Raw genomic sequence first — 25,945 nt, 5'->3', positions numbered from 1 at the left:
TTCCAGGAAAAAAGAAAAAGAAACATTCAAAATGACGGAGGGTTTGCATGTGTGGACTCCTGTGGTAGCCAGTGTTCACATGTTTCCCAATACAGTAGCTACCAGTCATAGGTAGTTGTTAAGCACCCACATGGCTAGTGTGACTGAGGAACTGAATTTTATATGTTAATTTTAAATAACCACATACTGAAGAGAACAGCTCTAAACTCTGTTTTTCCCACTACTACCAACGAACCTTATCTACAGCAAGGGTCTACCGTATTGCACAGTGCATATATGGGAGATTTCTAGCCTCACAGAATGTTCTATTGTAGAGTGTCAGACTAGATACAAGACCAATTGGGAGGCGACTGTTGCCATGATGGGACAGATGATGCGAGCCTGAACTAAAGCATTGACGGGGGGGTTAGAGAGATTTAGAACAAGACTTGTCAGGACAAGACCGATTATTGAATGTGGGGGATGAAGAACAGGGAGGGAGGGAAGATGACTGCAGGCTTCTACCTGGAGATATTGGTAGTACCACAAACTGGAATACAGGAAAAACGGTAATTTCCTCCTTGAAGATGTTGAGATTAAGGAGCCAAGGGGCATGCAGGTAGACACAGACTAGATAGAAAAATAGCTGTGGTCCTGGAATATATCATCAGTTCCTGTAGGTCAGAGAGACAGATGAGTAGCGTCAGCATGGGAAGAATAACTGAAGCCATGAAGAGGATAGCAGTATGTGGACAGTGAGAAAACAGGACTGCACTATCATTTTAGGTCAGGGGAGTGTAAGAGAAAAGAGGTCAAGGAGACGGGAAAGAAGCTGAGAAAAAGAAAGCCACAGTCTAGCAGTTCATGACAGTTTTGAGGAGAAACTAGACCACAGTTTCAAATGCAATAGACACAAGACGGAAATGGGCAAGTTTCCACCAAAATTTGCAACAGGGAAATCATCTGTGATTTATTACAGCAGTTTGAGTGGGAGAAGCACAACTTCAGCCCTGGACAAACTACCCAGATGTTTATGAGAAAAATAAACTTCTGCTTTATTTAATGCACTGCGTTTTGGGGTTGCCTTGTTTAATGCCTAATCTATATCATCCTATATAATAAAAGCCTAATATGCAAATTGACCAAACAGTGGAATGACTGGTCAGTGGGGGGCAGTGCCGGTGAGTGGGTGGTGCCAGGCCAGCCAAGGTGGGTGCCAGTGGGCAGGCTAGCCAGCCGGTGCTGTCTCCCAATCGGCCTGCCGGTTGCCTCCTGCAGAGGGAGGCCACCAGTGGCAGTGGGGTGATGGGGGGCGGGGCTGGCCACTCGCCAGCTGGCCCATAGGTCAGCTGGACATCCCCCGCGGGCTCCTGGACTGCAAGAGGGAGCATGGGCTGAGGAGGGACCCCCCCCCCAACCCCTGGGTGAGTGCACGAATTTTCATGCACCAGGCCTCTAGTAACTAATAGATCTTACATGCAAAAACAGAGATTATAAAATAAATAGGTAAACATATTGAATAATCAGCAAGACTTTTATGTTAGTAAACTTTTGAGTTCATTTTATTTTTGAAAATGTTCCCAAAAAGGAGTAAAGAGTATGAGGTAGGGTCAGCCAAATCCTCTGTTGCTGTTGATGGCTACTTGAAGCGCTTCTTCCACTCTTTCCATTGTAGAATACTTAGGGAGGTAGAGGAGACTAAAACACGTAAGTGCTCTTATGGGATCTTTTTCACCCACATTTTCAGGACAGCAAAATGTTATTTTCATGCTCTTTAAACCTTTTACTTGAATTCTGTCAGTTCCTGTAAGAAACACTAAAAAGCAGAATGAAATTGAGTGATCTGCTTCACAAATCACCAACAGTTATCAAGAGAAAATACTTTTATTTTAAACATTTACTGAGGGCCCATGTGCAAAGTCCTACATTAGACAGCACTGGGGATCATATTATAACTAAGTCTGACACACAGACACTACCCTCAATGACTGGTGGGAATATTAGATTCTTGTGCAAAAAAAGACAAAAACAAGAAATAAAAGGGTGTAAGACAGCCAAACAGGGTGTCATAGGAATAAGGGCTGCTATGGGGTGTAAATGCTATGGGGTTCAGCGCAGGAAGAGAGAACCAGGTTGGGGTGACTGGGGAAGACTTCTGAATGTTTGGAAGCTGGGCCTCTAAGGAGGGAAAGGTTTAGAGAGGCAAAGGAGGCGGGTGAAGCTTTAAGGCAGGGCAGGAGTTTCAGAGAAAGCCTGGAAGTGAGAGGGCGCAAGGAACTAACTATAGGAAGAAGGCTCACTATTTAGCTCAGATGAAGAAATAAAAACATTAAAGCAATAGGTAGGGTGGAAAACAGGAAAAAATATCGCTATTAACATTTATATTTTGATGTTGTGACAACTTGGCATAGAGGACATTCAACTGGACTAGGAGTGGCTCTACTCCTAGTTGCAAATGGTGCCTAAGACAAATAAAATGTTCTTATTCCATAAAAAAAGAACAGAAAATTATAAATGTCTTCCTGATCTAACACTTACCAAGGAACTTCTTTTTTTCCTCCAAAGTCAACTTGTGTAAAGCCTTCCAAAACATCACTATGGTGGGATGCGAATTGTCATATCCTTGTCCATAATGTGCATTCTGGAGAAAAATGCAAAGAAAAAATATATTCAGGAAATAGAAAAGAAATTTAAATTGAAGCTACTTGGCCTTTAAGATATACCTTTTCAAATGTTTCCCAGTCATAATCTGTATTTCCAATAATCATATCCTTTAGTTCTTCAGGATGGAAAAATTCAATAATCTCCTTGTCACACACTTTGTAAAATCCTCTTTGAAATTCTTCATAAACGGCCTTTACAGAGATGTTGAAGATGTAATCGACATACTTAGAAACATAGTCTGTCCTTTAATGAAACAAAAATGATTTCAGCTTACTGCAATACTCTGAAAAAAATGGGAGGAGGGGCAGGAAGGAGGCAGCTAAAGATAAGAGCTGGACCACTTAGCAACTAAGTGGTTGGACTGTTATAGGCATTTTTCATATATTATCTAATTTAATCATGAAACTCTGAGGTACGTTTTTATAACAGTTTAGTGAAGAGGAAACTGAGATACAGTGAAGTCATGTGATTTTTCAGGGTCAGAGAGTTAAGAGAATTGACATAGATTAGAATAGAATAAGTTTGGAAGAATTAAATCTGACCTACTAACAGTCATGTCTGGGAAATGGGCTTGGGAGATGGGGGAAATTTCCTATTTTATTTTATACTTTTCAGTACTGTCTGAATTTGTCATAGGAGTAATTTTATACTTTTCTGTAATGTCTGAATTTGTCATAGGAGTAATTATTTGAGCTTAACGCAAATAAAGAAGGGATTTATACTTCTAGCTATAACGGAGTACCTTGTAGCAAATGCTTGCAATAAGAACTACAAAAAGGCAAGCAATATAAAAAAAACATGTAGCCCCAGGCTTCCAAATCTGAGACAAGACTGGAGAGACCTCTGGACTCAGAGAGAAGAGAAGCTCACTGAGGAGAGGCCAGCATTTTACTTGTAGTTTTTCCCTCCCTCTGGCACATCTGCCAATTCTGTCAGGCTAACGGGCTGAGCAAAAAGGAGTTGTTAAGAGGCAGAAAACCTTATCATATCCATCAATAATACTTTGGGTAAATGGGGACATATTCATAAGATCCTATATAATATAGAGGTAATATGCAAATTGACCCTCACTCCGTCATGCCATCACAAGATGGCTGTGCCCACAGCGGAGGCAGGGTTCCCATAATGAGCAGTAAGGAGTGATCAACAGGTACCTGAGGTTGCGAGGCGCTGGGCCCGGGGCGAAGGACCTGAGGCTATGCCCCCTGCCCAGTGGGGCTTGAGGGGGGACCTCAGGCCATGCCCCCTGCCTCAGCGCCGAGGGACCTAATGCTGCACCCCCTGCCCTGGCGCCAGCAACCTGAGGCCATGTCCCTGGCCCAGCGGGGCTTGACGGGGTACCTGAGGCTGCGTCCCCTGCCCGGCGGGGCTTGACGGGTGGGACCGGCTGGGTCTGGATCTTGCCCAATGGGGTTGGGGCCAGCTGGGTCTGGGTCTGGCGCGATTTCGAGGGGCACGCAGGTGGGCGGGGACTTGACTCTGGGTCCTGTGGTGCGCCCCAGACTCTTGACAGGAGGAAGATTTTCATATACATTTTACTAATTTTCTTTCATCTCTGACACTTCTATTATAGAGAAAGGGCAAATAGCAATATTAAGGAATTTCCTCTAATTAATTCCCTTTAATGTGCACGAATTTCATGCACCGGGCCATAGTATACTATAGAGCTGGATATGTTCTATTTCTTGATCTGTGCTCTTATCATGTGTGCACTTTTCTGTATGTTACACTGCAATACAAAGATTTCTAAAATAAAGATTAAAAATTAAAGAAAAATATTTGCCTTAGGGCAGAATGCTCACTAGGACCAACTATCAAGGGAACATTCTATAATCCCACACTGTATTCTTTTAAGTCCCATAAGGTGTTGGGAAGGGAAGATACCACAGTGGCATCTATCTATATATCATAACAACAGAACCACCAATGGCTATGATGTGCACTGACCACCAGGGGGCGCATGTGGAACATGGTGGGCATTGGCAGCAGAGCATGGAACATGGCGGATGTTGGCTGCAGCGAGAAGATGGTGGAACAGGTGAGCAGGGGCGCCAGACCAAGGCGGGGCGCCAGTCACTGTCATCGGGGCAAGCCTCTGGTGGTTACTGAAAATGTTTTGCTCCTGCGCACTGTGGTCCTGCCCGGCGCTCACACCTGCTGCCAGCACTAGCCCTGCTTGCACCCACTGCTGGCGCCTGGCACCGGCGCCGTCAGCGGGTGCGAGCAGCAGCTACTGGCCCCGATCTCCCCTCAGGCCTTCTCCACCTCCCCCTGCTCCTGAGGGGCAATCGGGGCAGCAGCCGCTGCTCACACCTTCTGCTGGCGCCGGCCCCAATCGCTCCGTGCTGTCAGCCTGTGGGAGCAGTGACGGCGGGAGCGGGGTTGCTGGCAGACAGGGGTCCAGGGGCGCAGAGGATGGGCCGAGACCCGCCCCTGTGCTCACCATAGCCTCGCAGCCCACAGTTCCTTTCAAGGTGCATGAATTCGTGCACTGGGCCCCTAGTCTAATAATATTAACAAATACTCTGTGCCTGCTATGGACCAGACACTAGTGTAGACTAGTCGAGGTAATGGATATATAGTGGTGAGCAAGAAAGACTGAGTTCTTGCCATCATGCAGCTCATCATAGCGGGGGAAACACCGGCAAGGAAATAAGCAAATAAAGTCTAAAGGTAGGTAAAGTGTGACATGAAAAGAAAAGGCAAAGAAGGGTAAGGGGGTAGAGAGAAAGGTTGGTGGTATGGTTCTAGATAGGAGGATTAGGGAAGGCCTCCATGAGAAAGCCATTTCCTTCCCTACCAGAATATACACTCCACACATACACACCCAGCACACAGCAACTCTCCACCTTATTAAAAATTAACTGGGAATGAAAAGTTATATAGCTACAATAAATTTTTAGAGCCGAGTGAAATAGACAGTGTATAAAGAAAACAAACATTTCACTTCTTTGTACCTACTTGTTAGTCTGGTTGACAATTATGCAACTTCCATTAGGAATTAAGTCTACATCAGTTTTGTCCCAATTCACCTGTAACCACAAATAAACTGAGATAGAATCTCCAAAATAATTGTGAACAGTCTATCATCAGCAAATACACTTTGAAGCATATCGTTTTTCCTCAAGAATAGGTGGAATTGTACATTTTTGTCACAAAACAAGCAAGGAATGTACAAATAAAAATTACCAGCTTTTCATGCAGAATGAAAAATAAATTTAAAAAACTCAAGTTATCTATTTTAACTGATCATACTGAAAAAGTAAATAGGTGGGGGAAGGGAGGAGAAAGGGGAGGTACACACATATCACACTCTCACATACAAACCTAAAATAGAACGTTTGCAACCAATATCTGACAATCCGGCCTGGTTTCCTAGGCATGTGACCTGTACGGTAGCCCAGAGCTCTATGTCTGGGTCCCTCACTGTATTGAAATTCTTAATAATTTTATTTTAGAACTTATGTTTTGCAAGTGAAGCCAGATGGAAAAGTGGAGCATTCCTGTGAGCAGATGAGATTCGGGCAATGTGTGTGTCTGCTGCTATTTCTTGCTGTTCCATTTGCATATAGAGTTCGTGATGCCCCATAAGCGTAGAACTCCAGTGAACCCAAGATGCATGGGAGCTCAGCAAGACTCAAAGTGAGAACAAGTTCAGTATGTTGTATCTACAGCTGAGTAAGACGGGGGTGTGGGGTGGAGGTGTGGTGGTGATGACAAACCAAAGAGGCCACACTTTCCTTTCCAACCAGAACTTGTTTCCAGTGCAGAAAGAATGCAACAGAGTTCTGAGAAACACGAAGACCAGGCACCCAGTCACATCCTATTGTGTTACTTTCCTGTATTAGCTAACAACTTATGCTGAAAATGATGACATCAAAGGAAAAGAAAAGATAAGCCAACCAGTTCCTGTTCATTCTCCTTAATCATCAGTAAACTGGAGTTGGACAATGTTGATAGAATGCACATGTATGAAGAAGTGAAATAAAAACAGTGGAATTAGTTTCATGCAGTGTGCCCAGTGCTCTGGTTAAGAACTAAATACATAATATGTGTGCATGTATGAACTGCAAAATATGAACTATGGAATTTTGGTGATTTAGCATGTAAGTTAAATGCTGTTACATTTGCATTTTAAACTGGCATTGCAAAACAAAGATGTATGGTAAATTCATGTTAATAATTATTTTTTATTTAGGATGATAATAAATAGCAAATGCAAATACAAAAAAAAGGTAAATAGGGAAATTGCCATATTTCAGTATTCACTTTTCTCAGGACAGACCTGGTGTTGTAGATTTGGGAAATTAGCCATAAATTCCTCCTATCCTGGTATTCCTGTCCCTTTGCAATATGACTCCACAACACCTCCCACCAAGATGGGGGAGTCTGGCCCAACTGGCATGGCTCAGTGGTTGAGCGCCGACCTATGAACCAGGAGGTTATGATTCGATTCCCAGTCAGGGCACATGCCGGATTACGGGATCGATCCCCAGTATGGGGTGTGCAGGAGGCAGCCAATCAATGATTCTCTCTCATCATTGATGTTTCTCTCTCTCTCTCTCCCTCTCCCTTCCTCTCTGAAATCAATAAAAATACATTAAAGAAAACAAAACACCAACAATTAAATTAAAAAAAGAGGGGGAGTCTCTTTCTTTAGCCCTTAAATCTGGAGGTAACCTTGTGAAATAGTCTGGCCAATGGGATCTGACAGAAGCAAAAGCATGAAAAGAAGCTTGTGTGCTGGGGCTTGCCATCTCTTTGGACCCTGAGCCCACCCAGTGAAGAAGCCTCAGCTGGCCTCCTGGATCATAACAGACAGAACAGAGACAAGCTGTTCCAGCTGACACCTGCCAAGGGCCAGCCTGCCAAGGACCAGGTATGGTGCGAGGCCACTGTCGGCCATCCAGCTCAGCCACGCTGGCCCAGTCCAGAAACCACAGAATTATTTGTTGTTTTCTGTCACTAAGTTTAGGTGTTGTCTGTTACACAGTAAAATCCAACTGACACATCCAGCTCATAAAAAATGAAGGGAATAACCTTTTACATTAACTTAATTCAGAAGTTTGTTTTTTCATTAAAGGGTGCATGTTTAGGCAAGTAGGTAAAGGGTTAATCAGATTAAATCTGATCTGTAATCTGGTTTTCACTGTTACTCACATTAAAATGGACATAAAATACTTCTTCAAAGTCAGCACTTTCATCATCCAGAAGTATCTGCAAACTCCTAAAGAACAAATAATTTCATTTAAGAAAATAACAATGATCACTAGATACATCTTATAAATAAACACAGGGTGGTGACTATTCTGAAGGTGGGAAGTCAGGTACAGTTCCCTGCACCACCGTGACTTGAGACCTCAGCTATCTTTAAATGAGAGGTTAGAAGTTTATCTACAATTCTGCAGGCTCCCCACCTGATTCCTACTCTCCTACTGCCCTAACTTCCTTTACCTCGTCATCGTAGATGTCTATTTTAGAAAAGGACTGGTAACGTATTTACTGACACTGAAACTCATTCAAATTGGTGTTACCTTTATTTAAGCTTTGGGACTTTACTTACAGAGCAAACAATAGATCTCCTTTTAAATATCAGGCATCGCTCAGGAGATCTGTGGAGTGGATAGGTAGGTCAAAGGACCTTCTCTGGATCTGCTGTCCCAGTATCATCAAGCTCCAGATAGACCTGACATTTGACTACCTTAATTCTTTCCAGCATTTGCGAGAACAGAGGTTATATCAGAACGGGAGCAGCCAGTCGTTTTCTATCTCCATCCTCTGTACTTTATAAATACATTTAATGTAATATGTCTCATTACGTATTATTTACTCCTTTACCTCTCTATTCATTCAACAAACACTTATTAAGTACTTAATATGGTAGGCAAAGGGGATGTAAAGTTGAGACCAATTCCTTTCCTGCCAATAAACCCTGAGACCAGTAGGAATCATGCTGATGGGAGCCTTACCTACAGTCCTGTGAGATGTGTGCAGCTGGGAACTACGTAAATGGTACAGGGATAACTTGGAAGAGCTTGGTTAACCCTTTCTGAAGGGAAACATGTCACTGGGGAAGTCTCCCTCCGGGAGATGGTGGAAATGAAGCTGATTTTTTACTATGATACTGTGATATAAAACACACCATCTTTTATGCATGTATTTTTGTGAGGTCAGGGAACTCAGCTGACAGAACTGGATTCATCCCAACATTTGGTTCACTATCTTCTCATTGTATGTCCATATATGGCTTATTTATGAGTATGTTTATGAATAACACCTGTGAACCTGCCTCCCAAAACAAGAACTAAAACATTGCTAATCCTATATGATAAAAGCCTAATATGCTAAGTGTCCGACCGGTCATTTGACCAGTCACTACGACGCACACTGACCATCAGGGGGCAGACGCTCTGACTGGTAGGTTAGCTTGCTGCTGTTGTCTGGCCAATCAGGACTGGGCAAGATGGGCTGGACACGCCCTGGAACCCTCCCGCATTACCCTCCCCAGGCCCGATCGTGCACCGGTGGGGTCCCTTGGCCTGGCCTGCATCCTCTTGCAATCCGGGACCCCTCTCGGATGTCAGAGAGCCGGTTTCAGCCCGATCCCTGCAGGTCAAGCTGAGGGACCCCACTGGTGCATGAATCCATACACAGGGCCTCTAGTATCTTATACCTACCTATAGGAGGTACCTTCCTTACCCCATTTTTCTACCACCCCCAAAACGAGTTATAAATATCTACCAGTTTGAAGAGTGTCTTTTGTCTTTCATTAAGGTAACTCTCTCTTTTTTAAAAAAAAATATATTTTATTGATTTTTTACAGAGAGGAAGGGAGAGGGATAGAGAGTTAGAAACATCGATGAGCGAGAAACATCTATCAGCTGCCTCCTGCACGCCCCCCACTGGGGATGTGCCTGCAGCCAAGGTACATGCTCTTGACTGGAATTGAACCTGGGACCCTTGAGTCCGCAGGCCGACGCTCTATCCACTGAGCCAAACTGGTTAGGGCTCATTAAGGTATCTCTTGATGAACAGAGAACTTCTTTAATCTTGTTGCAGTTAAATTTACCAATCTTTCCTTCACTGTTGGTACTTCTTATGTCTTACTTAAAAAAAAATCCCAAGGATGGGAAAGGTATTTATCCATATTTCCATCACTTTAACATTTAATATTTAAGTCCTGCATCCATGTGGAGTTGATTTTTGTATATGACATAAGGTATCTGCTCTAATTTTTCCCCAGATGCATTAACTGAATGGTCCTCCTATTCCCATTGACCTAATATGCTAGTCTGTTAAAGTTCCATGTGTGCATGGTCAGTTTCTGAGCCCTCTCTTCTGTTCCACTGGAAAATCTGCACAATAACACACTGTTCTAATTACTGTGGCTTTCAAATTATTCTTGATATCTGATAGGCCAAGTTCCCCACCCTTCTTTATCTTATGAGTTATTCTTGGCCCTTTGTTCATCCACCTAAATTTTAGAATCAGCTTGTCAAGTTTTATAATAAGCCTGCTGGGATTGAAACTGGAGTTTTACTGAATGTAGAGATCAGCGCTTCTCAAAGCATTGCCCAGACCCACAACTTCTGGGAATCCCTGAGGAATTTACAGGGGTCCATGGGCTCTAAACTATTTTCATAATAATACTAAGATGTTACTTTTCTCTTTCACATTCTGTCATGAGTATAGAACAGTTTCCCAGAGGCTCTATGATACCTAATATCTGTGTATTCTTGAATGTAAAACATTTATCACTTTTAATTTCTAATATTGCAAACATTGGCAAATGTAACAAACATAAATAAAAGCTCTTTGAGTCCTCAATACTTTTTGAATATCTTAAGACCTAAAAGTTTGAGAAATACTGATTAATTAGGTAATTTTCAATAAAAAAATTTTTTTTCTCTCCTCCTTCCCAAATCTTCTGTTTTCAGTATTTTTCCCCTCCTCCTATTAGTATGACTAACAGTTGGACTCTGGAGCCATGGTTATGTCACTTTGGGACCTGGGTGTGTTTTAGTTTCCTCACCTGTAAAATGGATCCTATTAACAGTCTATTAATAACAGGATCATACTACTGTTCTAATTTTTTTAAAAAACTCGCCCTAACTGGTTTGGCTCAGTGGATAGAGCATTGGACTGCGGACTGAAGGGTCCCAGGTTCGATTCCAGTCAAGGGCATGTACCTTGGTTGTGGGTACATCCCCAGTAGGGAGTGTGCAGGAGGCAGCTGAGTTGATGTTTCTCATCGATGTTTCTAACTCTCTCTCCCTCTCTCTCCCTTCCTGTCTGTAAAAAATCAGTAAAATATTTAAAAAAATATCTCCACAGTCCATTGCATAAATATACCAAAAATATACAATTCCCTTCTTGAAGAACAGTTAGGCAGTCCATGTATTATGAACTATATGATACAGTGTACACTGGTATACAGAAATCCTTGCATGGTTATGTGTTTCGGATGAAATGTCTAGAGACAGAACTGTTGGGTCAAAGCGTCAAACACATTTTTGATTCAGATAAGCAATGCCACATTGTTCTCTGAAAAAGGAGTTACCAATTTGCACATCCACTAACAATACCTGAGATTGGAGTTAATCTTTTACCAAACCCTTGCTAACACCATACAGATCAGTATTTCCATCCACTGTCACTTTGAAGCACATAATAGTCTCTCATTTTAATCTGCATTCCATGATCACTAGTGAGATTGATCATGTTTGTATTTATGTGCCATTTCTATTGCTTCTTCTGTGAGTTGCCTTCTTGTACACTTTGTCAATTTTTCTTATGAATGTGTAGGAGTACTTTATATAGTAGGGATAGTCACCCTTCCTATTTTTTAAAAAAATATATTTTATTGATTTTTTACAGAGAGGAAGGGAGAGGGACAGAGAGTTAGAAACATCGATGAGAGAGAAACATCGACCAGCTGCCTCCTGCACACCCCCGACTGGGGATGTGCCTGCAACCAAGGTACATGCCCTTGACCGGAATCGAACCTAGGACCCCTCAGTCCGCAGGCCAACGCTCTATCCACTGAGCCAAACCGGTTACGGCACCCTTCCTATTATATGTTACCAATACTTTTTACAAGGTGGTGGGTTGTCTTTTAACTTACATATAAGTTTTCATTTTAAAGGTGGTAATACGGAAACAATATTTAAAATAAACATCACTGTAACCTATGCTCTGTCTATGACTGTTTCTATGCAAATAAAGTTCAAAGATTAATGCAAGACTGAGGACTAATATAAAAAACTTTTGTTAATTTTAGAAAGTTAAATTATTAATCCAACAATTCTTGCCAAAGTTAAAATTGGTTTCAAGTACTCAGAATGCTACTATTGGACATGAAAATATTACTGAGAGGGTGTGTTTAAATATTTGTCCTAATATATATTAGGTAGAACTCTGAAAAAGAATCATGTTTACTTACCTTCCCAAGACAGGACTGAGCTCTTTCAAGTCTTCCAATGATGGTGTTTGGTCCAAAAGTTTCTTAAACAGAGCCAGTGGGAAAGGGATGTTTGCAACATTGCCGTTGAACAGAATAAGTCCACACAGAATCCCAAAGAAGAAATATCTCTTTTTCTCAAATTTAGGCTGAAAAGAGAAAAAACATTTTAACATATTATGAACTTTTGCCAGTACAATGGTATCTTTATATTAGATAAACATGTCCCCCCCTTTCACAAAATCAAATCACAAATTAAAACCAAAAATCTTGAGATAAGAATATTCAGGATTTATATTCAATCATTAAGTCAATTTAAATCCCTGTCATAGTTTTGGTCACTAAAAGCATTAACAGAATGAGGGTTGAGGGGCTAGGAGAGATGTTGTTTAGGGGGAAAAAACTGCACCAAGTAGTAAATAAGTCCTAGAGATCTAATGCACAGTAGTGAATACAGATAACAATATTGGATTATAATAATCAAATGTGCTATGAAACTAGATCTTAATTATTCCAACCACTAAAAAGAAGTAGTAATTATGTGACGTGACAGAGGTGCTAATTATTGCTTCAGTGGCAACCACATTACAGCATATAAATATCAAATCAACATGTGCACAATGTTTAATTTACACAACGTTATATACCACTTATTTCCATAAAAAATAAGTAAATGAAAGAATGAACAAGCATAGTAGCACATTAGGCTCAGTAATCCTTATAAACTAAAGTTTTCACAATTTACTTTCATAGCCTTTGTCTTCAAGTTCACCAGGAAAAATAGAACTGTGACAAAGACTGAGTGCCTAAGAAAGAAGGATTTGATTTTATCCATACATTCCATAAATGGTCAAAAACACATATTGCTTAATTTCTCCTCTGTGGACATGAGAATCCAGGGAAAGTAGACCCTGTTTTAGAGAAAATAATCATCTATGTACGTATGTACTTATTTTTATCCTTCCCGGAGGATATGTTTTTATTGATTTTAGGGAGAGAGAAAAGGAGGGGGAGAGAGAGAGAGCAGGCGCACAAGAGAAACACCAATTAGTTGCCTCCCATTATGTGCCCCGACCAGGGATCAAACCTGCAACCTAGGTGTGTGCCCTGAACGGGGATTGTCACCTGCCACCTTTTGGTGTACAGCAGTGGTTCTCAACCTTCATAATGCCACAACCCTTTAATACAGTTCCTCATGTTGTGGTGACCCCCAACCATAAAATTATTTTCGTTGCTACTTCATAACTGTAATTTTGCTACTGTTATGAATTGTAATGTAAATATCTGATATGCAGGATGTATTTTCATTGTTACAAATTGAACATAATTAAAGCATAGTGATTAATCACAAAAACAATATGTAATTATATATGTGTTTTCCAATGGTCTTAGGCGACCCCTGTGAAAGGGTCGTTTGACTCCCAAAGGGGTCACGACCCACAGGTTGAGAACCGCTGGTGTACAGGATGATGCTCTAACCAACCCAGCCACTTGGCCAGGGCAATAATCACCTTTTTCAAATTAAACTTTTATGTCTACAATTATATCATTAATTCTTCTCCTAGTATAAAACAAATTAGGCAATCTAATTTATGGTATGTGACATACCTTTTCTGTCAGGAAACACCATAAGCAAAGAAAAGGGGACTTACCTTAACAGGGAACCACATGCAGGTAGCCTCTTTAGGATACATGAACATCCCATATTCTGGCCGAGTCATCTCTTCAAACAGACAGTGGAAAAACTCTGTCCTGACGCCTCCAGGTTCATATCCAGTTTCTTCACTAAATGAAACCTGAGGAAGCAGAGCAAATAATGCATCATTTTTAGGCTGTGTATTGCTACGTATTACACTCTGTTTAGCAGTGAGAGCTAGCATTATTGTGGGCCCAAGTATTTGGCAGCCACTGTGGTAAGCATCATACTCGTATTACCATATTTAATATCCTATTAATTCTATGAGGCTTCAGGAATTTAAATAACTTTCCCAAGATTATAAAATACTCAATGGTGCAGCCGAGGTTTAATCCTATGCCTGTGACACCTCAGAGCCTAAAGTTTTTAACACTAAATTGACCTCAATTGGCACCATTGTTACAGTTATAAGGTAGGCTAAGAATAATAAAAATAAAACACAAAGAAATCAGAAATATTAGGATTTAAAAAAAAAAACAAGAAAGCCAGAGCACACGTGAAGTATTTATTGGCTTGGCTGTTTGCTCCTTAAGGAAGGGCACCAATCCCTGCACAAGATTCTATCATCACCGTCTTTGTTCCTTCAGTTGTTCCATTCTTGCCTTTCTTTTTTAGAATCTTTCACTTCAGTTTACAAATGTGTTAAGTTCTCCCTTATCCTTAAAGAAAACACACACCTCAAGACCATTGTTTCCAAAACAGACAATATTGGCCCCTCCTACTCTACTCCAGGCTGCCAAATTTCAGAGAATACTGTCACCAACTTCCAAACCCATTTCTCAAATGCTTTTCTCCAACAGGACCAAGAACCTGGAATCCTCAATTCCAAGGACTTTTCCTGATGTCTCATCATTTCCTTGGTTTCCTAACCCATTTCATAGCTCTGACCACCCCCTCTTTCTTCACTTTCTTGTCTCCCTTGCTTTCTCTTATGCAGCACTGTTTAGGTTTGTATTTCTCTCTTCTTTTTCCTGCTGTTTTAATACAGAAATTCCTTTCTCTCTGCTCTTTCCCCAAATCCTCATTTTTCTCCTTAAAAGCTCCTTTTACTGGTTTATTTGGATGAATGCCTCTACCATTTTATAGAGATGCAAGTTTCAAACCTCAGTAAAATATTTAAAATCTTTATATGACCAGGTGTTAAACCGGCCCCTCCCTATGGGCAAGTTCCTTAATCTCACAAAGCCTCAGTTTTCCCACAGATTATCTGAAAGATTAAATAACATGTAAAATGCCTCACTGAGTCTGGAAAATGGTAACTGCTCATCGAATGTTACCTAGATTTTAAAAATGGATGAGTGGCCCTAGCAGGTTTTGCTCAGTGGATAGAGCATCAGCCTGCGGCCTGAAGGGTCCCAGGTTCGATTCCAGTCAAGGGCATGTACCTTGGTTGCGGGCACATCCCCAGTAGGGAGTGTGCAGGAGGCAGCTAATCAATGTTTCTCTCTCATTATTGGTGTTTCTATCTCTTGCTCCTTTTCCGTTCCTTTCTAAAATCAATTAAAAAATATTAAAAATAATATACATATATACACTAGTAAGACAAGTTATACAGTTACTAAACCAAAGATCATTTATAGATGTTCAGAACATGGTATTATCTACAATTATACCCTCAAAAACGATGCAGTCAACAAACAGAAAGTTCCCTCTTCCACAGAGAACTTTGGGTCCTGCATGAGCAGAAACAAACCCTCAATTCTCATCTCCCCAAAACCCTTAAAAAGTGGTGACTAGCCAGGCGAGGCCAGTCCTCAGGAGGGACTGGACCTCTCAGGGTTAGAACTGGACTTTCTACCTGGCTAGGTTGTGGGAGGGCAACCATTTCCCTACTGCCCCTTAGCCTGCGTGTTCTGATGAAGTGCCTACACCTATCACCTGAAACTCACAGGTCTCTGGGGAGTTAGGGGAACTCTGAGGCAGACCACCTCGATGGCAAAGGGAGATAATTTCCCTTCTGTGAAGGCTAGTTGTTACATTACTTAATATTTTCCTTATCTCGGCACCAAATTATTGAGAGTGATACTTTACCATTAACTCCATCCTCAGGTCTTCATTCTCAAATTGACTTAACTGGCTCAAAACGTCCTCAATCAAGTGACTCCTTCTGACTATGAGATTAAAGGTGGGCAGCAACCCTAAACTGGACCCTCCGTCTTCCACAATTCCAGCCAACTGCAAAACAGCTCTAAATCTTCTCTCCTAGGAAAACAGAAATGTCTCACTTCATTTTACCATTTGCTCTGAGTAGAAATTTGTAAAGTGGGATAAACTGGTTCAGTTTGTTATAAATGCACGTCACAAACGTTTATAAAAAGAGCCTTATATACACCACTGGAGATAAGCTATACATTCAGTGTTCACCTTCAGTGAGCTGAAGAAACACGGCACCTAAGAAATGGGAGCCAGCCTGGGTGAGCAGGAAAGCGACCAACGGCAGGCTCCACTGGACCACTTTACCCTTCCTATAAATACAAGTATCAATACTTCAGTTACTAAAGCTAATTATAATCAACAGACTAAGAGACTGATTAGTAAACACTGAAGCAGTGCGCTGAAACATATTCTCATTCGAAAAAGTTCAGAAGTTTAGGAAAAAAGCAGTCTGCAGGAAAAGTTCAGGTATGAGAGACCTCGCTAAAAAGATCCTATTCTAGGAAGAGAAACCAGACAAGAGATTTTAGGTGAAGAGAGGGGAGAGGAAGAGAGAGGGGGAGAGAGGGAGAGAGAGGGAGAGAGGGAGGGAGAGAGAGAGAGAAAGAGAGAGATCATCCACCTGAAACCAAATAGCAATTTGGGACCATTAAAGTCTGTGGCTCTTAGCAAAACAGAGAGAAGCAAAAGAAAATTCTTGTATATTTTTTATTTTCCTTTGTTAAGTGTTTCATTAATGGTTATACCAGAACTCATAAATGAATTTCCTATTTTATTATGGTAACTGCATTTGTGAAAGTATTTTCTTTTATGACATATATTTGAATATTACTCATACACGTACAGATGCATACATGAGAGCAAGAGTGATAATAAGACCTAACACTTTTGGGCATTTACTTTGTGTGAGGCACTGTTCTAAAACCTGTACCTATATTAACAAATTTCATCCTTACAAAAAGGTAATGAAGTGTATTTTCCAAGGCATTTTAAATTGTCCAATTTTAACTTCAAAAGCGCGTTGCTGGATATGTTCACAAACAACCAATTTAGCTGATGATAGTTCATTGAAAAAAGGATACGTTTTACAAACCTTTGTTATGGCACTATCTCAGGCATTTATTTGGGTCCAAATTTCAAGAATCCTGTCACCTCTATTCCCACTGTTATGTTGTCTTCACTCGGTTGGACCTCCTTAAATATAGTGCTAATTTCAATCAAGTCCAAGTTTGCTACACCTCTTTGAATGCCAATCAGAAAACTACAGGCACCAACCTCAAGGTCAAACGCTCTACAACTAGGCCAGCTGCCCAAGCTCGATCCTTTGCTACTAAGGCCCTAAGAGGCCTCAAGGCCAAGCCAACCCAAATTATGACACTCTTTTTTGCCTTCTTCATTAGAGCATAAGTAACTCGAATGCTACAGCCATTAGTTTCACCAGTGGGTGGCTCCCTTATCACCCCCCCAAATACTGTACACTTACGAAGGCATTTATCATTTGAATTGCTAATAAAGACAAAGAAATCGGCATGCGTACCTGCATTTTTAAAAGCGAGTCTGCACGTAGTAGTTTAATTTTTGACAGAATATTAAAGACAAATGGAAAATGACTGAATATGACAGGATGCTGGATGTCTACTGCAGTGTCCTAAAAATGGAAATGAGAACAATTCTGGTAAGTGAAAGGACAGAGCTAACTTACGTCTGACCTCGTAGCCTTAAACCCCTGATGGGTGAAGGTCTCAGTACTTACGGCCACAGCCATTCAAATTGCTCGGCAGTAGTACTTAGATACATACAATTCTAAGAAAATGTCTTACATGTACCAGTGAAAGGTATACAGACCTGGTATTTTCAGTGCTCATTTAATTTTCCAATTAACTGTAAATTCTGGGCACTTTCCCAGAGTCTGTTCCACTGCCACCCACACTTCTGAAATGTAAACGAGGTCAGATGTATTAAGTAAACAGCCCACCAGTCCTCTAATTAGGGTGTAGGTAGAGGTCCACCCTTTCGTTTTTTGTGTGTTTTTCATATTTGCATGGCACGCTCCATATGCCGCTTGTCTGGTAGACCCAAGCTACCTGCCCAGGTAGCAACCACTTTTCTGTTAGTGCTCTGGCTCCAAAACTGCACAGGTTTTGAGGGGTCTGTTTTGCTTTTCCCAATAAGCCCTGCTATTTCTATTGGGCAATTTTGCAGAGTGCAAGGATTTTGGACACTCATGTAGAAAGTTACAGCACAAATGCCTATATTAACTCATTGATGATCCAATTTCCTCTTTATACATGCCATACTTACTAAGTTCATTTTCCAAGAGTACCTTCTACGTGCATCTTCATAAAAATCAAGGCAGTGCGCGAGTTCATTTACTTGGAAAATATTTTCAGGCAGTTGAAATTTAGTCTGGTTTACCTTAAATAAAATATAACCAATGAGAAAGTTTTCTATATAAAGATAATTTTGCTTAATGGCTATTAGATTCTCAGGATAAGTGCAAATTACTAGTAAACACCCTTCATGACCAGAATAAAGTTCTACCCAATTCCTCCACTGCCAAAACCCCACATGTCCAGGAACATAAAGACTGTCTAACATTTCATAGTAGAAATGGATAACTAAGATGATAAATTTCTAGTTACTTTTATTTATTTTTTAAATATATTTTTCTTGATTTCAGAGAGGAAAGGAGGAGAGAGAGGTAGAAACATCAATGATGTGAGAGAATCATTGATCGGCTGCCTCCTGCATGCCCCCCACTGGGGACTGAGCCCGCAACCCGGGCATGTGCCCTGACTGGGAATAGAACTGTGACCTCCTGGTTCACAGGTCAATGCTCAACTGAGCCATGCCAGCCTGGAAACTTCTAGCTACTTTTAATTCATAGAAAAAAAAAGTTTTAAGAAACTTTAAGTCCAAAGAAAAATACAGTGCAATATAAATCCAAAGTACTCTGGGGCCCAATATTGCATGTCATGTTCTTGAGAGATTAACAATATACCATTTATAGATGTTCCCTCTGGCAAGGCATATATAGAACATTTCCTCCTAATCTGTGGGAGAACTTTCAGTTTTCTATCCCGATGTGACCAGGGAATATTATGAAGTACCTATGAACACCGTGGCTCAGTGCTAACATCAGTCAGCGAAGACACTGATAACGACATTAGATGCTTTGGACATGAGTGACCATCAGTAGTTGACCGGATGGGCACAGTCCTGGACTGAATGACTAATGCTGAGGAGGTCTTCTAAAAGCCCCTCTTTGGCTGTGTAAAGAACACACATATCCTACAAGCGATCACTTCCAGAATTAGGTATGGAAACTAAAAACCAACTCTTGATACATGAACACCAAGACATGCATACAGGAATGCTTATAGCAGCAGGTTTTCTCATAGAGAACCCCTCCCCCTCCAAAAGAACTGCAAACAGCACATATATCCATCAGTACTGGAATGAATAATCATGGTACAGTCACAGAACAGACTATGATGTAAAAGTGAAAATGAATACAGCCATGAGTAATAATCTGGAAGACTTTGTAGAACAAATGTGTAAGACACATGTATTCCACTCATGTAAATTTCAAAAACAGCAAAATTAAACAGTGTAACATCTATCTATCATCTATCTATCTATCTATCTATCTATCTATCTATCTATCTATCATCTATCACCGATCTACCTATTGTTGTAAAACAATAAAGAAGAGTAAGGGAAGGATGAACCCAAAACCCAGGATCATGGGTATCTCCAAGAGGTGAGGGGATGCAATCTGAGAGAAAAATACACAGGCATTTCAAAAGTACTGGAAATACTTTCTTTTCCAACATGGGCAGTAGTTACACTGATGTCTGTTCTATTAGTTTTCTTCAAACTGTTCATAGATACTATATACACTCTTTTATATGCATGGCTTAATTCACAAAAAACAAAATTTAAAAAATAGCGATATAAACTTCATGTTTCAAGAGTCTGCTTAAGATTCAGGCCAGGAGAAACCCTTACCCTGTGCAGCTTTTTCAACACTTCTAGGAGAGCTTTAATGTGACAGTTACTTTCAGCATCTTCAGCCCAGTAACGCAGTTGAGCAGTGATGGCTCTTTTAAACATCTGGACCAGTTCCATGAAAGCGGAGTCATGCAGAGATGCCCAATATTCCTCTGAGGGATACAAAGGTAAATAAATGTTAACGTGATTTCTCTTGGGTTCTTAAAGGTATAAAAGTGGTCCATATTTTCCAAAACTGATAGAATAGGGTGGGGGTGGCCGGGAAGAGGACAATGGGGGTAGAAGGAGACATATGTAATACTATATGTAATACTTTAAACAATAAAAAATTTTTAAAAACCTGATATATTTTTTTATATGTCACAGTTACAAAAACACATTTGTATTAAAATTTTCAGAGAATATGATTGCAATTAAAAGTTCTGAATCTGCCCTAGCTTGTTTTGCTCAGTGGATAGAGTGTCAGCCTATGGACTGAAGGGTCCCGGGTCTAGGGCACATGTCCAGGTTGTTGGCTCGATCTCCAGTAGGGGGCGTGCAGGAGGCAGCCGCTCAATGATTCTCTCTCATCATTGATGTTTCTATCTCTCCCTCCCTTTGCCTTCCTCTTTGAAATCAATAAAAATATATTTTAAAAAGTCTATGCTCAAACTTAGAAAAAAAAAGTTCAGAATTTAATGTCCTAAAAAAAATTCCTTGACAGTAATAGGACCTCAATTTTGATATTAATCTGTGAAAAAAGAGACATTAAATTAGTTACATTTTATTCCAGACTGAGGAGCATACTGTATGGAAAACTAGATTAAGAACTACTCGTGACTGCATGACTTTTTTTTGTGCTCCCAGCATGAGTTTTTAATTCTTTTTTTAAAAAAATATATTTCATTGATTTTTTACAGCGAGGAAGGGAGAGGGATACAGAGTCAGAAACATAGATGAGAGAGGAACATCGATCAGCTGCCTCCCGCACACCCCCCACTGGGGATATGCCCGCAACCAAGGTACATGCCCTTGACCAGAATCGAACCTGGGACCCCCCGGTCCACAGGCCGACGCTCTATCCACTGAGCCAAACCGGTCAGGGCGAGTTTTTAATTCTTAAATAACACCTTTCAGCATTGTAAAAAACAACAACAAAAACATTTTAAACAGCTTTTCATCACTTACAATGTTATCTAGATTTAATATTAGAATGGATTATGTAAAAAAGAAAGAAACCCCATTAAACCTAATTAAGCCCCTAGAACTTCCAGTGTACTGGAGACACAGGGAAGGAGGAAACAGACAACTCTAGAGCTGGGACATTCTCCAAGGCAACTAACGTAGATTTTTCAAATAAGGCAGTCCATAAAATATCTTTTGCAAAAATTTTAATATGGCTGGAATATTAGACAATTATTATGAAATTACTAGAGGCCTGGTGCATGAGATTCGTGCACTGGGGGGTGGTCCCTCAGCCTGGCCTGTGCCCTCTCGCAGTCCGGGACCCCTGGCTCCTTACCGCCCGCCTGCAGCAGAGGAGGTGGGAGAGGCTCCCGTGCTCACCAGCCATGAGCCCAGCTTCTGGCTGAGTGGTGCTCCCCCTGTGGGAGCGCACTGACCACCAGGGGGCAGCCCCTGCATTGAGCGTCTGCCCCCTGGTGGTCAGTGCACATCATAGTGACCAGTTATTCTGCATTCAATGGATTTGCATATCAGGGTTTTATTATATAGGATGGCTAATTTTATTAGGTGCATAATGATGTCATAATGTAGATTTCCATATGTTATGTGATGCATGATGAACTATTATAGGTGAAGTATCATAATATCCCCAACTTACTTTCAAATAATTTAGCAAAATTAAAATGTAATCTGTATTTAGAGAGGAAGCCACAGACAACAGGGGGGTGAGGGTATGAGTGGGGGGATGGGGGATAATGTGGGGATAAGGACACATATGTAATAACTTAATCAATAAAAAATTTTTAAAAAAAGAGAGGAAGCACATAAGGCAACATGTTAATTGTTGCTGACTCTCAGGTAGAGGGTACTTACTGGACTATTCCTTTAACTTCTATGTATGAAATTTTTCATAATGAAAAGTTGGGAACAAAGGACCTCATGACCACGCCACACATAGGTCATGATAAGAACTCTAAACAGGTACTGGAACACTCTATTTTGGATGTCCAGAGTCATTACTAGAGCGTCTTTAGAATACACTAAGAATACAAGATAAAAAACATGAATGTGTTCCCATTTCTCTACCTAAGTTTGGCCAGAACTTTAGGAGGCACATCTTTCCTTGAGAGAATGGTAAAGTAATTTCACACGTAAATCATCAATCTTACCCAGAGCCTCTGAAGATTTCTCATTCATTTCACAAACAGCCTCTGCAAACGGAACCACCAGGCTCTCCCAGTTGTTGTAATCATGCATCACGGGACATTCTGGGAGGAGGAAGAAGACCTCTAAGGCTTCTTGGTGGGGAGAAGAAAACGGAAGGTGTTTGAGCAGATTATCCTTGAGACAGGTGGTTATCTGCAGCAAAAAAATGACCAGGGAGAAGGCACTCAAAACACAGCAGGGAAAAAGCCCCAGGAGGAACTGGGTGCAACTTATTGTAAATAAAGCGTAGAACCTGAAGTTTCACTGCACCATGAAACTGGAATGATCGTTTAGTTTTTCTAACACCTATGCTGATATCCCATCTTACCGAGGCTCCCAGTGCCTGAGGTGTGGATATGTGACAAGTATTGTCTTTATTCAATTATTGGGGGTGCATGAAGGAGATAAAAAAGAAATCACATGTTAAGAGTTGTAATGGAGGAAGTGGATTCAGCACTAACAGGCAGCCACTCAGTAGTAAATACTACATTGCACCCTCTGGTTCCACTATCATATCTCATTTTTTTTTAGAGGAAGAATGTGTTAGAAAAAAGCAAAACAAAAATAAAACCCCAAACAAAGAAAAAGTAACAGGTGCAACAACAAAAATCAAAATTGTTTCCTATTATCTTCCTAAAGGACCTCATCACCAACTCTCCCCACCACACACTCTAGTTTCTAGTCCTTCCAATCTCCATAGTTTCCCTAATCAGAATGCAAGTGTTCAGGAAAACATCAAATGCAATTCTGAATTTTTACTGGTCATGTGTGTTGAGATAATAAAAATAATTTGTTTCACCCTAGCTGGTTTGACTCAGTGGATGGAGCATCAGCCTGCGGACTGAAGGGCCCTGGGTTCGATTCCAGTCAAGGGCACATGCCTGGGTTTTCTCGATCCCCAGTGGGGTGGCGTGCAGGAGGCAGCCAATCAATGATTTCTCTCATCACTGATGTTTCTATCTCTCCTTCCCTTCCCCTTCCTCTCTGAAATCAATAAAAATATATTTTTAAAAATGTTGCAAAATCCACTAAAAAGATAAGCTAGTATTTATGGAGTAGCTTTCAGGTGCTATATGATTTGCATATATTAAATAGGCCATTTAATCCTTATAGTTTTACTATAACATAGATATTATTGACCGAATTTTATAGATGAGAAATCTGTACTTCAGAGAAATTAACTTGATCAAGGTCACACAGCTAAATGGAAATCTCTCTTGAATCTTCCAGACTCCAAAGCCCTAGTTCTTTCTTAATCACTAAATTATCACACTAGCTAATGGTATCTCTAAACGTATACATCTTTAAATTTTTCGCTTTTGTACATCAAAACATACTGGGCTCCTACGATGTGGTTCAGTCTCTGGAGTTACATACACCTGACAACTCTATTTAATGACGTTTCGACAGCATACATCCTTCCTACCTCTTTGCTCAGCGCTAGCCACATGCTCAAACCTCCCAACCCACTCGAACTATTGCAATACTCTCAAGCCAGTTGCATGTTTCATACCCCAAGTCTCCGTGAACACTTCCCTCGCTTCCAGGAGTGCCCTCCCCATTAGGCACCTACTTCCCCTGGGCACCTTGTTTTGTTTGAGTGCTGTGAGTAGAGCTGACTATCCAGGGCCTTAGTCATGACTGAATTCATTCATTCGAAATATTTACTATAAACCCACTATGTTCTACGCTAGGCATTAGGGAAGAGAGTGGCGTGTAAAACACACCCAGTCTTCCCATTAGTAGCTCCATGAACGTGTCTATGTGCCAAGCTAAGCCATGACCTTCTAAGGGCAGAGCATGGCTCTTCCGTGGTTTATCAGGAATCCTCATTGCAATGCCCTGCACAAAGCAATACTCAGATGTTTGCTAAATAAATGAATGCCAAAGCTGTGACTCTCCATCACAGAAATCTCTAAAGAGAAACATTACAGGTCTTCTGACCCAATTGTCCCATTTGAAATAGTGGAAGACTGCTATTATGTTATTTACACTTTATGATACTGTGCTGGCACAATCAAGGTATAATTAGCCTTCCCTTCACAGGTGCAGAAATGGCCTTCTATTTGTGTGTGTGATCTTTCCATTAAGTGCTGCAGAGTCCTGATAAAGGCGCATCCATTTTAACTCAGATCCCTAATTGGATGGTTCTGTTGTCAAAGTTAACAGAATTGAACTTTCACCTTCCCTTGCGATACAGGAATGTGTGAGAGAGAGAACTTGGAAGCTAAGATGAGAATGCTGTGTTTTGCAGACAGCAACAGAGCAGGTGAGGGAGCTGAGAGGGAGGGAGAGAGATGAGAGCAAGATTGAGAGGGAAAGAGAATGAGAGATATAGAAACAGAAGAAAGATGAAAGGGGGGGTTGAGAGGGGAGGTAGAGTGAAAAGGTAACTGGGGAGAGGAAGAGGAAGGCAAAAAGAAAAGAAGTGAAGGAGAGAAAAAGAAAGAGGAACCATAGTGAGACCCAGAAAGAAACACATTGAGAGAACATAGCAAGTACCACCCCTACATCAACCAGTACAACAGTATAGGGTAATTAATTAATAAAGGCTGAATCAAGAAAGGCTAATTCAATAAAGGAAGTATGTTTGCATGATCTGCAAGTGGGAAACCTAAAGACAGTAATGACAGCGCTGAAACAACGAAGCAACAATCTCAAAAAGAACAAAAATATTATAGGACCTACAGAAAAGGAAGTGCAATGGAACAAAACAGAGGAAGAATCCAGAAAGTCCTCAGTAAAGGGGATGTTCATGTCAGAAAAAGTATGCTCATTTCTATACTTATGTTTAAAATATTCTAGTGTGCCAATCTCAACAATTCCTTTAATCATCTTCCTAATGCCCCAAGAGTGCCTATCTATTTACACTATTGTTAACCTGTGTAACTACTGTTTGCACTATGTGGGCAAACACCTGAATGCTATCTGAGTTTAATCTGGATATACAACAAGGTCTTAGAGAATCTCCCAAAACAAAATATTTCTTTGGAAATTTTGAGTTCTTATAAAAAATATTTTAGTGATTCCCCTTTTCAAAAAAATGTGAGGAATACCACCATGTTAGTAATCCAGTCTTTCTGGGTTAACTCCTTAAAGGTGTTTCTTGCTTTAGTTAAGTCCAAATGAGTAAACATGGTGTCTGCAGCTATTCTGTGGAAGAAAAATTTTAAAAAGAGATAAGTAAATGAAAAAGTTCAATTCAAAATTAAATATTAGATTATCTATTCAGATGAAAGGCTTTTTTCTAAAGCTTGCTTTCATTTCAATAATTTTATATTTTCCTCAACTTTACAATAACTATAATAATTTGGCTGAATACAAATACAATTAAAAACATAGCTGATGCCCTAAGTGGTTAGAATATCGGCTGAGGACAGAGGGTCATAGGTTTAATTCTGGTCAAAGGCACATTCCTGGGTTGTAGGCACAATTCCCACCCGGTCGGGGCACATGCAGGAGGCAACCAATCAATGTGTCTCTTTCACATTGATGTTTCTTCTGTCTCTCCCCCTCCCTTCTACTCTCCTGAAAAATAAATGGAAAAAATATCCGCAGGTGAGGACTAACAACAAATATATATATATATATATATATATATCTAACAA

The 25,945-nt window shown here is 40.7% G+C and overlaps 1 protein-coding gene across 1 annotated transcript in view; it reads right to left on the bottom strand.

The window, feature by feature from the left end:
• Positions 1–1,534: 1,534 nt before the first annotated feature.
• Positions 1,535–25,945, bottom strand: part of HERC5 (HECT and RLD domain containing E3 ubiquitin protein ligase 5) — a gene marked incomplete at its 5' end in the record, with an annotated part of 33,129 nt that continues 8,718 nt past the window's right edge. Inside the window, 13 exons of the mRNA XM_005862775.2 lie at positions 1,535–1,795; positions 2,518–2,620; positions 2,703–2,886; positions 5,605–5,675; positions 7,804–7,870; positions 12,086–12,252; positions 13,756–13,899; positions 15,831–16,001; positions 17,491–17,601; positions 18,255–18,368; positions 19,965–20,119; positions 22,301–22,490; positions 25,397–25,490. Of these exons, the coding sequence (XP_005862837.1) occupies positions 1,590–1,795; positions 2,518–2,620; positions 2,703–2,886; positions 5,605–5,675; positions 7,804–7,870; positions 12,086–12,252; positions 13,756–13,899; positions 15,831–16,001; positions 17,491–17,601; positions 18,255–18,368; positions 19,965–20,119; positions 22,301–22,490; positions 25,397–25,490 (1,777 nt within the window). The remainder of the gene's footprint in view (positions 1,796–2,517; positions 2,621–2,702; positions 2,887–5,604; positions 5,676–7,803; positions 7,871–12,085; positions 12,253–13,755; positions 13,900–15,830; positions 16,002–17,490; positions 17,602–18,254; positions 18,369–19,964; positions 20,120–22,300; positions 22,491–25,396; positions 25,491–25,945) is intronic.

This window comes from Myotis brandtii, unplaced genomic scaffold, assembly GCF_000412655.1.
Source record: "Myotis brandtii unplaced genomic scaffold, ASM41265v1 scaffold1675, whole genome shotgun sequence".
In the NCBI taxonomy this organism is placed as follows: domain Eukaryota; kingdom Metazoa; phylum Chordata; class Mammalia; order Chiroptera; family Vespertilionidae; genus Myotis; species Myotis brandtii.
Note: the sequence above shows the minus strand (reverse complement) of the source record. Positions and strands in the feature narration are given on the sequence as shown.